Source organism: Mustelus asterias, chromosome 14, assembly GCF_964213995.1.
Source record: "Mustelus asterias chromosome 14, sMusAst1.hap1.1, whole genome shotgun sequence".
Classification (NCBI taxonomy): domain Eukaryota; kingdom Metazoa; phylum Chordata; class Chondrichthyes; order Carcharhiniformes; family Triakidae; genus Mustelus; species Mustelus asterias.
The window spans coordinates 54,290,509-54,306,561 of record NC_135814.1 but is presented as its reverse complement, the minus strand read 5'-3'; the positions used below and the strand labels follow the sequence as shown (position 1 = coordinate 54,306,561).

The 16,053-nt window shown below is 42.4% G+C and overlaps 1 protein-coding gene across 2 annotated transcripts in view; it reads right to left on the bottom strand.

The window, feature by feature from the left end:
* The window catches only part of LOC144503676 (integrin alpha-6-like), a 107,094-nt gene that overhangs the window by 53,170 nt on the left and 37,871 nt on the right, over window positions 1-16,053 (bottom strand). For both annotated transcript variants that reach the window (XM_078228395.1, XM_078228394.1), the window contains exon 3: window positions 932-1,011. In XM_078228395.1, coding sequence (XP_078084521.1) covers window positions 932-1,011 — 80 coding nt within the window. The remainder of the gene's footprint in view (window positions 1-931; window positions 1,012-16,053) is intronic.

Genomic DNA, 16,053 nt, shown 5'->3' with positions numbered 1-16,053 from the left:
CAGGTGCTCCGGTTTCCTACCACACTGCAAAGATGTGCAGGTTAGATGGAAAGGCCATGCTAAGTTGCCCCTTAGTGTCCCAAGATGTGTAGGTTAGGGGGATTAGTGGGGTAAATACTTGGGGGTTACAGGTAACAGGTCTGATTGCGATTTCCCCTTAGTGTCAGCGGGATTACGTGGGTTTACAAGGATAGGGCCTATGTGGGATTATTGTTGGTGCAGAGTTGATGGGCCGAATGGCCTCCTTCTGCTCTGTAGGGATTCTATGATAGTAACACTGGACATGTATCTTCTTGACTCAATCATTGGAACCTGTGTCAAAAGATAGTCAGTAAAGATCACCAGATATTTTTGTCCAAATCTTCCAACACGAGAAGTGGCAAACAACTCAACTCGGGGTGCTGATGCACCTCAAGATCTTGAATATGTTTTGATGCATGCCCATGCATGATACTTATGAAGGAAGTTTAAATTTAACCTGCTTGGATTGTTGTATATCTCCCTATGCCAGTGGGATCTGATGACCAGAACCAAAAGACTTGGGATGTTTGCCCTACACCTACCTTGGTTTGTGCATAGATTAAGATGGGGGCCAGGTGGGTAGGCATCAGAGGGAAGTGTTGAGTGTAACAATTTCATTAAGAAAAGTGTAATTCAATGTCCAAGTCAGACAAACCTTAAGGGACGTGCCTTTAGTTCATGACAGCGGAGGGGTGTGGTTATCATAATAATTACACTTGCCCGCTAACTCTGCTCCTTACTATTCCCCTGCTAGAGCCGGCAATGGAAGGTGCAACGGCTCCTGTGTTAAGTGGTAAGGAAGCAGGTTAAATCTGTCGGTGGTGGGTGCATCCTCCCCACCTCTAGTCTGAAGGTCCAGGCCTATATATAGTTAAAAAAGGGAGTACCACAGAAAGAATTCAAAACTTACCATGACCTTTCCTCCTGGCCCCTGACTTTCCACCGATACACCCATCCATTGATTTTCTTTACTTTCCACTGCCAAGTCAACTATAATAAAGGGTGAAAATAAAACATTCAGGAGACAGACACATTAAATATTTACCATTAGACATTTTTAACATGACATGAAACAGCTCAATAGGATTGCACATTCCAGCTCACTCAATGTCTCTTGCAGAAAGCACAAGTTAGGGAAATGTAGATCCAGTTTTCCGCTCAGTATTGGAATCACACACTAGCCCCTAATGGTCTTTAAATACTCCACAGACCGTATGAACTCCAAAAAAAAAAATGGTTGGCTAATCTTCATTCAATGTATATGTTTTTAATCCGATGGGAATAAAAAGGTGAGAAAAATAACACAGCACAACAGTAAAAAAAGTAAATAGATCTCTACCTAGCCTCTGCTGTAGAGGAAGGGGAAGTAGAGACTACGAATACTTTAGTGCTTGGCATAAAAATTAAATAGCATACATGGCTGCAAAGGATAAATGAGATCCAAGACCCAGTATTGGCCAATACGGAGAATGCTGCAGTTGGCTGTATTGAGGCATCTAAGTCTTCCCAATAGGGGTCATACTATGTGCAGGTGGACAAACATGCACATTGATATCTAATGAGAATGTCTAGAAAAATACTGAATTGATGTCAATGAGGATCTTCAGTACCACAGGCACAGCTGTGGTGGAACGTGGCGAGAGCATTTCAATAAACCAACATTTGACCCCACTGATTTTGCAAATGCTGCGCTATCTCCAAAGCCCTTGAACATGCCATTATCTCCAAAAATCAGTGCCCATGTTTCCCAGAACTCGGTGGTTCCCTCCCATCAGTTTTCCACCCATGCTACATCACAAAGGTAAACTGTCCCTTCGCAAACTATCAGCAATCTTTGACATGGTTGACCATGTTGCCTTCCTCCAAAGTCTCTTCATTCTGCTGGGTGGAACTGCACTCACTGGATCCCATTTTCATCTAATCACAGCCACTCGCAAGTGTCTTGGGATGGTTCATGTTACAAGGTACTATATAAATACAAGTTGTTGTTGTACTTATGTGGTGCTACTCTGACAATAACAGCTAAAGCACGACTTGCTCCTCAAAACATATGGAGCATCAATTCGTTTTATTCATTTTTGGGATGTGGACATCCATTGGTTGACCCTTCCTACTGACCCTTGAACTGAATGGCTTGCTATGCTATTTGGAGAGGGTATTTGAGAGTCAGCCACGTTGCTGTTGGTCTGAGGTCACATATAGGCCAGACTAGACAAGGATAGTAGATTTCCTTCCTAAAGGACATGAGTGAACCAGATGTGTTTTTACAACAATCGATGATAGTTTCATTGAATCACTACAGTACAGGAGGCCATTCAGCCCATTGAGCCTGCACCCACAACAATCTCACCCAGGCCCTATCCTCATAACCCCACATATTTACCCTGCTAACCCCCCTGACACCAAGGGACAATTTAGCATGGCCCAATCCACCCAACCTGCATATCTTTGGTATGTGGGAGGAAACCGGAGCACCTGGATGAAACCCACAGGGAGAACATACAAACTCCAAACAGAGAGTCACCCGAGGCCGGAATTAAACCCAAGTTCCTGGCGCTGAGAGGCAGCAGTGCTAACCCACTGTGCCACAGTGCTGGTCACTATTACCAAGGCTAGCTTTTAATTCCAGATTTAATAATTGAATTTAAATTCCACCAACTGCCCTTGAGATTTGAATCAATGTCTCCCGGTGCATCACCTGCCCTCTGGATTACTAGAACGATAATCTTATTGCTATGCCACCCGCTTCCCTAATTTTCTCTGCCTGCATGAGGAATGGAGGGTAGTAGTTCTTTTAAAAAAAGCTTGCATCTCTATAGTACTTCCCATGAACACTTGATGTCTCCAAGCATTTTACAACCCAATGAAGTACTCTGAAGTGCAATCACTGCTGGAATGTCGGATGAAAACAAACAAATGATGCATTTTAATCTGTGGATTTATCCTCGAGGCTTCTCCAAGAAGCCTACTCAGTGCATTTCCCTATGGGTCCACAAACTGGCTCTTGCAATGAGATGCAAAGAGATAGGTGAAAATGGCATGTTCAATGTCACCCAAAGTTTTAATATTCCTCCCAAGTTATTACAGACACCCACTTCAAAGAGTAGGCTATTAAGGTGAAGTCTGTACTTACTTTACATTCATAATGTGGAGATGCCGGCGTTGGACTTGGGTCGGCACAGTAAGAAGTCTCACAACACCAGGTTAAATTCTAACAGGTTTAGTTGATAATACGAGCTGTCAGAGCACTGCTCCTTCATCAGGTGAGTGGGAGTTGGGTTCACAAAGCAGAGCATATATAGACATAGACTCAATTACAAGATTATGGTTGGAATGCGAGTCTTAACAGATAAAGTCTTTACAGGTGTAGACAATGTGAGTGAAGTGTGAGTTAAGCACAGGTTAAAGAGGTGTGAAATGTCTCAAGCCAGGATAGTTAGTAAGATTTCGCAAGCCCAGGCCAAATGGTTGCAGGCAGTGTGACATGAACCTAAGATCCCGGTTGAGGTCGTCTTCATGTGCGCAGAACTTGGTTATCAGTTTCTGCTTGGCAATTCTGCGTTGTCATTTGTCTTGACGGCTGCCTTGGAGAACACTTACCCGAAGATCAGAGGCCGAATGCCCTCGACTGCTAAAGTGTTCCCCGACAGGGAAGGAACACTCCTGCCTGATGATTGTCGCGCAGTGTCCGTTCATTCGTTGTCGTAGCGTCTGCATGGTCTCGCTTGAGACAATTCACACCTCTTTAACCTGTGCTTAACCCTCTCTTCACTCGCATTGTCTACACCTGTAAAGACTTGATTATCTGTTAAGACTCGCATTCCAACCATTATCTTGTAATTGAGACCGTGTCTATATATGCCCGGTTAGTGAACTCTCCACTCACCCGATGAAGGAGTAGCACTCTGAAAGCTCGTGCTACCAAATAAACTTGTTGGACTTTAACCTGGTGTTGTGAGACTTCTTACTTTACATTCACAAAGGATAATCGCTCAGGAGGCAGCTTGGCCCACCATGCTTGCTCCAGCTCTTTTGAAAGACTGTCCAATTTAGTGTCACTCCCCAGTTTTTCCACAGCCCTGCAACTCGGCTTTCTCCACCTATTCATAACAAGGATTGAGAGCACTGGACGTGCAAGCTGCCATTAGCACTCACTCACAATCATGTTAAAATTCGATGCCTAACAATTTTGAGCAAAACCACCGTGTGTACATTTTGTGCCTGCCTGAAAGTGGGTAGGTTCACAAGATGTTGGGGGAAAAAAAAAAATCAACCTTGCAGGTTACCACCAGTACTTCCAGTCTAAACATTAACTTGTCTTAACGACATAAAGCATTGGGAAACACTGACTACAAAAGAGTTTTTGTTTCAGTGAGAGGAATAAACAATCGCAGTCAGAACAATCCATTAGTTTTGTGCTGAGTGGTAAAGCCAACAATCTGTTATCCTTGCTTACCATGGCAAAGGATCTGAAGAATTAAACCAAAATGCAATTTCTGTATCTATAGATATTCAGGTACATGCATTTCTAGGTCTGAGTTGATGTAACAGGCCATAAACAGGCTACATAAACAGGCCAACAGGATTGTTCTTCGTGATGAGATCATAGTAAAGATTATCGGCTGAATCTTCCAATGGCAACAGCGGTGAATCTGGTGATATTTGGGGCTGCTGCATGTTAATACCCAGTGGGGTTCTTGATCCATGCATGCACACAATATTTACCCAGGATGTTTAAACTAACTGTTGGGCCAAATTAAGTTTCCCCAAACTACAACAATAAACTAGCCCCCCACACCACACCTTAATCTCAGGCGTAGACCAGTGATTGACAGCAAGAGCTGTTATAGAAGTGTCTAAAATACACTTCCCACTCTACCCCAAAAACGTTCCCTCCTCCCTCATCCCCGATAATCTCACCTCCACTCATCTGGAAATCCAAAATTATTCCTTTTCATTTTGAGAAAGAAACAATATTTTTAAAAAGCACCCATGGAGAGAGGGAAGGGGAGAAGAGAGTCAGTTTTACTACTAATCACTGAATGGGAATAATTTAAAAAGGGACAACCCTTCACATGCTGAGGAAAGGACAATCCAAAGAATCCCGCCATCCTCTTGAAGCCCAGAGCCAGGCAGGGTTGGCAGGCCAATGAGGAAAAGCAAATCCAAACTGCTGATGGTGATAGTAGAGATCCATTTTATTCCATTAGTTCCTTCAGCAAAGGGTGGTATGCCATAGCTATGAAAGCCCAGCCCAGAAGGGCCAGGTTTGAACTTCCCATTCTTCTCCAGGGGAGCTGATTATTTATTAATGCCCCATTCTTTTCTGGGTGTCAGACAATAATGTCCAGATGGTCCACACAATTGTCAATTATTAGGGAAGTATGTAGCTGGTCTGGCCAGGCATATCTTCCCCAGTACTGTGCCAATACAATGTCTGACTACACAAAGTCCAGGATTCAGAAAACATCCAACAGCCCTATGTTGATGGCTATGTTTGTGGTAGGCAGGTCCTCCACCTCAGAAGGTCACCCTGGAAAGTTCAACAAAAACCAGTAAAGCTAATTTGAGGCAATGTTCCCCTTAAGCTATGCGGCTGCATAGCAGCCTGAATGTTCCTATGCAGGCTGCGCATTACTTTTAAAGTGGCCGTACACTCAATTAGATTGCCTGCGCACTCCAAAGAACAGAAACAAAAGAGACGTATGTTGCTTTGAGGCTTATTTCCAAACCCCCTCAGTCAATTCCTATCGGAGGTACAGCACCAAGATATTATGCTGAAAGGTCCACAAATGTTCTTGGTCAATGTCGTTGGTGTTCATAAGATGCAGTTGTTTTATACAAAAACAAACTTCGATTTTAATCAACCCACTCGGTTGGAACAAGAAGGATGAGTTTTGAACACCTGTTTTAAACCAGACTTCAAAATGGACATAACTAAACGCCAATGCTGAGGTTGATGACATCCACATCCTTCCTAATTGGAACACTCCCAGAACACAGAAACAAATCCAGCTATTCCTCGGGTCACATTCCCAATTATAGTTACACTATTTACCAGTTTAACCCAGAAGATGAAGCCTAATTAAGTGATCTGGTGCAGAGATCAAAAATGTTCATGAATATTTTGTGTGCAGTCCACAAACCAGTCAGTTCTAAAGAGTTTTCAGAGTCCATGTAATAACAGATAACTGTATCAGTGCTGTACTATGTCAAGTGAATGATCTATGTGGAAATTACAACACAAAAACACTGTTTTGCCTCAACTGATCCATGTTGATATTTATCCTCTATTCTAGCTGCAGTCCTAATACATGTGCCCAGACTTCTTCCCATATCCTTTTATTGCCCTTTCCATTTATTACCTAACCTACTTTAAAAAACATGTGCTTCAATCATTTATTTTGGTGATTCATTCCACAGCCTCACGACCATCTGTGTAAAGAATTTCTCTCTGCTCGCCCTCCTAAATCTCCTATGTTTAATGTTCTGTCTATGCCCCTTTCATTATAAACTTCTCAACAATGTTACCCTAAACACATGGTAATCTGAAAGTTGACATACGGGCCATACACAAGTCAGTCCCCTTCAGTTACTTCATGTGCATGGCTGCGCTAAAAAGGTAAAGGACCCCATCCTAAAACAAATCGTCTGCGCACAACAAAAAATCAGATGATTCACAGAATCACATAATTGTTACAGCATAGGAGGCCATTCAGCCCATTGTGTCTGCTCCAGCTCGCTGTATGACAATTCACCCAGTGTCATTCTCCCGCCTTCTCCCAGTAACCCTGTACACTTGTTACTTTTTAGATGAAAGTCTAATGCCCTTTTGAATGCCGCAGTTGAACCTGCCACCACCACACTTTTAATTAATTCATGGAACATGGGTGTCGCTGGGGGGCCAGCATTTATTGCCCATCCCTAGTGGAGAGTCAACCCCATTACTGTGGCTCTCGAGTCACACGTAGACCAAACCAGGTAAGGACGACAGATTTCCTTTTCTAAAGTGACATTAGTGAAGCAGATGGGTTTTTCCGACAATCAACAATGGCTTCATGGTCATCAGTAGATTCTCAATTCCAGATATTTTTTATTGAATTCAAATTCCACCATCTGCCATGGCAGGATTTGAACCCGGGTCCCCAGAACATTAGCTGAGTTTCTGGATTAATAGTCTAGCGATAATACCACTAGGCCATCATCTCTCCTCCTTCAAGAACCACAATAAATTGGTTAAACACGATTTCCATCTCAAAACCATGCTGAGTCTGATTGATTACCTTGGTTTTTTCTAAGAACCTGCTATAACATCTTTAATAATGGCTTCTAACATTTTCCCCATTACAGATGTTAAGCCAATTGCCTGTAGTTTCCCGCTTTCTCTCTCCCTAGAGACTATCCAAAAAACATTCTACAAATTCCTCAATGTTACCTTTGCCATGTGGTTTATGCAGTTTATATGTAGATTAAAATCCCCATAATCATCACCATACCTTTCTGACAAACTCTCATTAGCTTCTCTTGAATAATGGAGTTACATTTGCTATTTTCCAACCTAGTGGAACCTTCCCTGAATCTAGGGAATTTTGGAAAATTAAAACCAGTGCATCAACTATCCCACTAGCCACTTCTTTTAAGACCCTAGGATGATGTCTATCAAAACCAAAGACTCATCAGTCCGCAGCTCCAACAATTTGCTAAGAAAAACTTCCCTTGTAATTTTCTGGCGTTCGTCCCTCCCTTTCGATCAATAATTTACAGCTATTTCTGGGATGTTACTTGTGCCCTCAGTAATGAAGACCAGTGCTAAATACCTGTTCAATTCATCTGCCATCTCCTTGTTTCTATTATTAATTCCCCAGACTCACAGGATTAACAAACTTTGTTATCTAATAGCAACTCTTAGTATCTGTCTTTATATTTCTAGCTTTCTTTCTCTCATACTCTAATTCCTTCCTCTTAAGCTTTTTGTCATTCTTTGCTGTTCTTTATATGCTGCCCAATCTTCTGACTCGTTTCCTGCCTTTGTGTAATTATATGCTTCTTCAAGCTCGATTCCGTCTTTAACTTTAGTTAATCACAGATAGTGGGCGCTCCCCTTGGAATTTTTCTTTCTTGTTGGAATGTGTTTATTATGCGTATTCTGAAATATGCCTTTAAATGTCTGCCACTGCTTCTCTATTGACCTATTCCTTAATTTAATTTGTCATTTCACTTCTATTAGCTGTTTCAAGCCCTTATAATTGCCCCAATTGAAATTTAAGATATTAGTCTTGGAGCCACTCCTCTCCCTGCTATCTCGGGGTGCTTTCGCTATGAGATTATTAATCCTATTTTGTTACACAATACCAAGTCTAATATAGCCGGCTCTCTGGTTGGCTCCAGTACATGCTGTTCTCAGAGACTATCCCAAAAACATTATGAATTTCTCATGAAGTAGGCCATTTTCCAAAGCCATATTTTTATTATCTAATCAATATTCACCTCATTAAACATATTCATTTATTGGGCTGATTGGCACCATTCATAACGTGCCCACAAGGCAGAGGGGGACACCCGAATGGACATTCGTTTAAATCCCCCTCTGCATAGCTGAGAGACCTTTAATTTCAAAGCCGACAAAAGATGCTTATTCTGCCCAGCAACAGCACGAAGCTGCATTTTAAAACGGCCCTTGGCCAGAAGATCAGGATATCTGCGAGTCAAGACCTGGCAGTGGGATATATGACATAACTGTACTCTAAATAAAATATTATGGGAATAAAATGGCCAAGGCAGGCAAAGAAACTTGATAAACCAGGATAAAAAGAATAAAAGATTAGATTAAATCCCCCTACACACAGCAGGACAAAATGATATTAACACCTAATCTCGCAAGCATAGAATACAGACACAAAACATCAGAGGTCGATTTAGATAAGGGGACACATCGAGAGGATAACGGGAAACACATTAAAACACCGGGGCAAGAACAGGCAGTCCCATTAACACGGACACACACCATACAGATGCAAATTGACAAAGTCTCCCAGGGAACTTCCTGACCAGATAAGACACTTTTTAGGTATTGTAAAAATGTATGAGCAAATGTTCCCGCTCGAATTTGGATTCCTATAAATATCCAGAGCAAATGTGTAACTGCTGAGATCAACGTGGCCAAGCCAGTGTTTCTGAGCTGGCTACGGGGGTCTCCCTGGGATCCCAGTAATTGTACAATAAAGAAAAACGCTTTGAACCTTGCCTTGCGACTCGACCTCCTTGAATGCACTGGTACAAGGGATTTTTCCCTACAACACTCATCTACGCTACCGTTGTGCATGTGGTTTTTGAAGTCTATATGTAGATTAAAATCCCCCATAATCATCACCATACCTTTCTGACAAACTCCCATTATCTTCTCTTTTATAATCTGTCCTACCATGTAGATACAATAAGGGGGCCTCTACACCACTCAAGTCACTTCTTGCCTTCATCATTTCTCATCTCTACCCAAACTGCTTCCACATTCTAGTTTCCTGAACACAGGTCATCTTCCCTCTCTGATGTGCTAATACCATCATTAAGTTAGCAGAGCCACACTTTGACCCTTTTCTAGCTTCCTGCCCTTCCTAAATGTCACATACCCATTAATATTCAGGCCCCAATCTGTCATCCTCCAGCCATGTCTGTGATAGCTATCAGATCATACTTTATTTCTATACTATCAGTGCATCTGTTTTGTTTTGAATGCCACATGCATTCAGATACAGAGCCAATAGTTTTTCTTTTTTTTGTAATCTCTATCCTTGACGGCTGCTTTACTCTTATGTTTGTTATCACTTCCTGTCATGTTCAGTTTATCATTTCTCATATTAATATCTTTCTCTCTTACCTCATCTCTGTTCTTTGATTTACCACATCTTCCCAGATTTGATTCCTTACCCCCACTATTTAGTTTAAAACCGTCTCTACTTCTATTCTTACACTGCTCGCTAGAACACCAGCCCAGTTCAGGTGTTGACCGTCCCAATAGTCCAGTTTCCACTTTCTCCAATATTAATGCCAGGGCTCCATGAACCGGAGCCCATTTCTCCCACACCAGTCTTTGAGCCACACCTTCATTTCTCCAGTATCATTTGCCCAATGTCACTTTGCACATAGCTCACATAATAATCCAGAGGTTATTACTTGGCGCCTCGCTCCTCATACTGTCTATGCAAGAAACTCTTTCCGACTTCTGCCTATGTTATTCGTACCTACATGGACCACAACAACTGTATTCTCCCCCACCCACTGAAAGTTCTGCTTCAGCCCTGAGCAGATGTCCTGAACCCTGACACCGGCAACAGAGCCAACTGAATTTCCACTCTTTGCTGCAGGGAACAGTGCAAACTCCCCTCACTAAACAGTCCCCCAACTTCCACTACAAACATTTTTTCGTTTAACGGTTTCTTGTGCCACAGTGGGTCAGCTCACCCACCCTGCAGCCCCCCAACACCCCCCTCATCCAAACAAGCTAGAAGAACCTCAAACCGTTGGACAAAAACAAAGGCTGAGGCTCTTCTGTTCCTGCCTTCTGGGTCCCCTCGTCTGCCTCACTCACAGTCACACTCTCCTGTCCCCAAATACTACCAAATAAGAAGACTGTGTTCTAATAAATGTCAGCACCTCCTGGTTCAAAGTTTCCCGGTAACTTTCCCCCTCCCTTGTGCATCGCAGTGTCTGCAGCTCAGTCTCCAGCTCAATGACTGAACCAAAGATCCCCAAGCCACAAACAATGACTGTAAACATGTATGCCCTGGATCACACTAGCATTTAGAAGCTCCATTAGGCTCCCGCCATGACACATCATCTGCCCTGACATCCTTAATGTGTCTTTATTAACTTAAATTAAAATATATTTATATAATTATTTTTCAACCTTACCACCGGTTTGTATTTTTTTAAAACTTTAGGAATAGAATTTATCTTAACCACTTACCAGACACTCACCAGTTAGCTTCTATATATATTCCGGTGATAAAGAAGGACTGCAAGAAAAGGGATAGCCAGCCGTGGATAATGAAGGAAATAAAGGAGAGTATTAAATTAAAAACCGATGCGTACAGAGTGGCCAAAAATAGTAGAGACTTAGAAGATTGGGAAAGCTTTAAAAAAAACAACAAAGAATGACTAAGAAAGCGATAAAGAAAGGAAAGATAGATTATGAAACTAAACTAGCTCTAAACATAAAAAATAATAGTAAAGGTTTTTACAAATATATAAAAAGGAATAGAGTGGCTAGAGTGAATGTTGGACCCTTGGAGGACGAGAGGGGGGATTTAATAGTGGAAAACGAGGAAATAGCTGAGACTTTAAATTGTTTTTTTGTCAGTCTTCACGGTGGAAGACACAAATAGTTTACCGAATATTAACGATCGAGTGTTGGTAGGAGGAGAGGTACTCAATACAATTAATGTTACCAGAGAGGCAGTGCTTGGTAGACTAACGGGACTGAAGGTGGACAAGTCCCCGGGCCCGGATGGAATGCATCCCAGGGTACTGAAAGAAATGTCAGAGGTAATAGCGGATGCGTTAGTGGTTATTTATCAAAATTCACTGGACTCTGGGGTAGTGCCAGCTGATTGGAAAGCAGCTACTGTTACGCCGCTGTTTAAAAAAGTAGACAAAAGGCGGGTAACTACAGGCCGGTTAGCTTAAGGTCTGTAGTTGGGAAAATGCTGGAATCCATCATTAAAGAAGAAATAGCGGGCCATCTGGATAAGAATGGTTCGATCAAGCAGACGCAGCATGGATTCATGAGAGGAAAGTCGTGCTTGACGAACTTACTGGATTTTTATGAAGATGTGACTAGTGCGGTTGACGGAGGGGAACCGGTAGATGTGGTGTTTTTGGATTTCCAAAAGTTATTCGATAAGGTGCCTCACAAAAGGTTGCTTCAGAAGATTGGGGCACACGGAGTTGGGGGTAGGGTGTTAGCGTGGATTGCGGATTAGCTATCCAACAGGAAGCAGAGAGTTGGAATAAATGGGTGCTTTTCTGGTTGGCAGATGGTGACTAGTGGCATGCTAGATGATGAGAGATTGAGCAGATTAGGTTTGTACTCATTGGAGTTTAGAAGGCTGAGGGGTGATCTTATAGAGGCATATAAGATAATGAAGGGGCTGGATAGGGTAGAAGTGGAGAGATTCTTTCCACTTAGAAAGGAAACCAGAACTAGAGGGCACAGCCTCAAAATAAAGGGGGGTCAGTTTAGGACAGAGTTGAGGAGGAACTTCTTCTCTCAGAGGGTGGTGAATCTCTGGAATTCTCTGCCCACTGAAGTGGTGGAGGCTACCTCGTTGAATATGTTTAAGTCACAGGTAGATAGATTTCTGATCGGCTGGGGAATTAAGGGTTATGGGGAGCAGGTGGGTAAGTGGAACTGATCCACTTCAGATCAGCCATGATCTTATTGAATGGCGGGGCAGGCTCGAGGGGCTAGATGGCCTACTCCTGCTCCTATTTCTTGTGTTCTTATGTTCTACCCGTGTGTAGTGCAAGCAGCAATTCCTGCAGGCTGGAAAAGTTATAAAAGGCAAAAATAGCTGCTTCCCCTCCTCACCCAACCCAAGTTGCACTGAAATGTCTGTTTATATCTGAGGAAAAGGAGTTAGCTGACTCCAGATATTGAAAAACTGGTTTAAACTATTTTCCTTAATTAGCTAGCTTCAGCTGCAGAAACCCTGTGTCAGGCTGGGAAATCTAGAATTTATACAGTAAATTCTAAACACAAACAAATTTAAATTTTTACAAAGATTAACATTCCTTTACTCACCTAAATTGTCAGCAATCAATGCAGATATGACTTATGCAGAAGTACACTCAGTCCCTTTCCTCCTGTACCCTTTATTTTATATTGTCTCTGTGTTCTTTCTACCACAGTAATTTCATGTTTCCTTGCGGTGAACTTTATCTGCCACTTCCCTGCCCATTCCAACAACTTGTCTAAGTCCTTCTGAAGTTCCACACTTTCCTCACAGTTCACAATGCTTTCAAGTTTCATATCATCTGGAACTGCTGAAGTTACATAGCACAGGATGTGCACTCAAGAGGACTGAGCAGCCCTGCCACGGCCCTTCCTACTGGTTAATAAACCTTGCAATCGCTAATAAACCACATTATTTAATAAACCATACTGATACAAATAAACACTACCACCAATAAACCTTGGCAATACAAATAGGAAGAAACCTTCCCAATGGTAATAAGTCCTAATAGTAACAAGTCTTACTTACAAAAAAAAACTTGCTACTCACTTATTAACAATTTAACCTCCCAATTGTTTAGATTCACTCACTAAGCAAATATTCAACTCATGATTTACGATGTCAGTTTGATTTTTGTTTAGATGTCCAAACTCTCCAAACACTGATCAATGCATGGGTCTGCTCCCAAAAAGCCCATTAAACTGCATCAAGCTTTGAGTTTTGATACCTTAATTCTGAAGCAGAGAGACCATGTGAGGCACTTCATATCCCACTACTGTGTGGAATGTCCTGTCCCATGCGCACAAAGATCTGTGGGTCTGGAATTGACCTGCTCGATCACATGAAGCCTTAATTGTGGAAACTGGGAACCCTGAATGGAGGTCACCCTCAAATTGTGGGCCAGCCGATGACAATCCCCTAAAATCTCTCTTTGGTACTATGCCCTTCCTCTGAAAAATATTCCTTTACCCAACACTTGGGAGGCAAAGCTTCCATGACTGCACCAGATATAGCATCCAATGCTTTAACTATCAAACCTTCCATGACTGCAGCCTTCCTAACAATGTCACTCGTTTTACTCCTCACTCACCCACACAATTCAGCTGTGTTTTTGGTGCCTTGGTTTGATGATCCTTCCCAGGACGCTCACTCTCCTCTCGGAAAACTTGTTAGAGGATAATGTGTCCTGGTGTTCCTACTCTCTTCACTTCCACTGACCTGTAACCACTCACTTCTCTACAACGGTCAGCCCCTCAATTTGTTGCATTGCCTTTCACTCCACCTCAAGTTCCGACATCTTGAGTTAACATAATCCAAGTTAGCAATACCTTCCACAGACATCCTTCAGGAAACTAACATTACTGTCCGAGTTTGTATCCTTTACCCACGTGTCAGATAAATAATCTGCATTTCCTTCTCTTTTACTACATTTCCACTCTAGTCAATTTACCATTTTCAAAACACTGTTTTCACCCTTTCCCTACCTCACTCGTTACTTTCTTGTGGTGCGCTTTCCATATCACTTTCAATAGAAATACCCATTTGCAGGCTACTGCCACAATAGGTGGCATATTTGAGGAAACAGAATGGTTTACAATCATCTGGTTGCTACAGAAACTAGAATTATGTTTGCAAGACTGCATTTTGAACACTGTGCTCTCAGTAAAAGACTGTCAAGTTGTGGCAAGAATGTCCGAGAGCAGAGCCTTGTAAGAATACAAAACAATCCAATTCCCAAAACCAAAATACTAAATACAGATTTGAGACATAATCACCTGATTGATGGCATTGACAATTATTAAATTCAGAAAGGGAGTCGCATGACAAATCAGCTATTTTCACTTCTTGTACCTCAATAGATTTTGCTTTGACACAGTGACAAGATCAGAGTATTTTAAAATTAGCTGCAGTTAAAATCTATGCCCCAGTTTAACTAGATGGAAAATTTGCGAACACGCATTAGTCAGCTTGCTAACAAAGGTTGTACAAAAAAAGAGGTGCAAAGCAACATTGAAACAAAATACATATTAGATCAGACTTGTCCAACATCCAGCCAGGAAGCCCCCCCAATGTGGCACCCGGGGGTAGTTCTCACCCACGTTTGCCACTGAGCAGAAAATGTGGGAGGAAAAGGCTTTGTAATTTGAGGAGCAGTAACACTGGCAGCAGTGAGTGGGCACTGGGGACAGAGTGAGAGAGAATGGCTCGGTGCCAGAAGAGGTTGGATGCAATGGTGTGTGCTGGATGCGGACGTCAGGGGTGCGTGCGAGTGCAAGCAGTCACAAGGGAGAGCACGAGTGAGCGTGGACACATGTGCGCGCGCACACACAGAGAGAGGTCAAGCGATATGAACCAAACAGACTCAGTCCCCCTCACATTCTAATGGTGATCTCTATTAATTACTCTGCACTCCTCAATCATCAATTTATTGCATTGACATGGCTTTGTTTTTGCTCAGCAAGTTGGTTCTTTGCTTCGGACCTCAACTTTATTTCTGAAATTCACCTTTAATGTTGTGCCAAAACCTATCTTTCTGAAGTTTGCTCATCGGCCCTGGAGTGAGATGAAAATAGAAATTTGTGAACTCAAGTGAACAGGTTGGACAAACTTCTATTCAATGAAGTACCTGGGTCAGCAACCAGGTACTCTGGGGACCCCAAATACTGGGCGACTTGGAGCTCACGGCTGTTTAGGAACTTGCTTGATTTTCCTCCATTCATTTAAATGGAAAGGCTACCAAGCAGTGCTCTGGTCCTCACAGCTCGCTGATATTTATTACAGTTAGGTGATCCAGTGGTGTCCAGGTAAAGTTCTCATATTCACGGATTGATTTGCTCCACTGTTTAGTTTCGAACGTAGCTGACGATTATTCAAACTTGAGGACACCAGAAGCAGAGTGCAGCTGAGCTGAGACAGTTAAAAACTCCTCAGAAAGGGCCCAGGAATGTGACAGTAATTGCTGTCCAGTGCTTTGAACCACACAAACACACTGAAAAGAGAAGCACAGGAACTTTAAAGTCAGTTTTTAATGATTTTCAGCACCGAATTCCGAGATTTTACTTGGCTGTTAAATCAGTAAAAACTCACTCCTCCCGAATTGAAAAAACTCCCAAAATTTTCCATTTCCTTCGGAACAAACCAAAAAAAAAAATCAATCCATGTCCCACTCATTATAAAAGATAAAGGGGGTGATCTTACCAGCTCATCCAGCCTGTCAGTGTGGTGAGCCGGTAAGATCGCGGTTTCTCGCCTCTCGATGCTACTGGCACTGTAAAGCCAATGTGATCAGCCTTGCACCCAG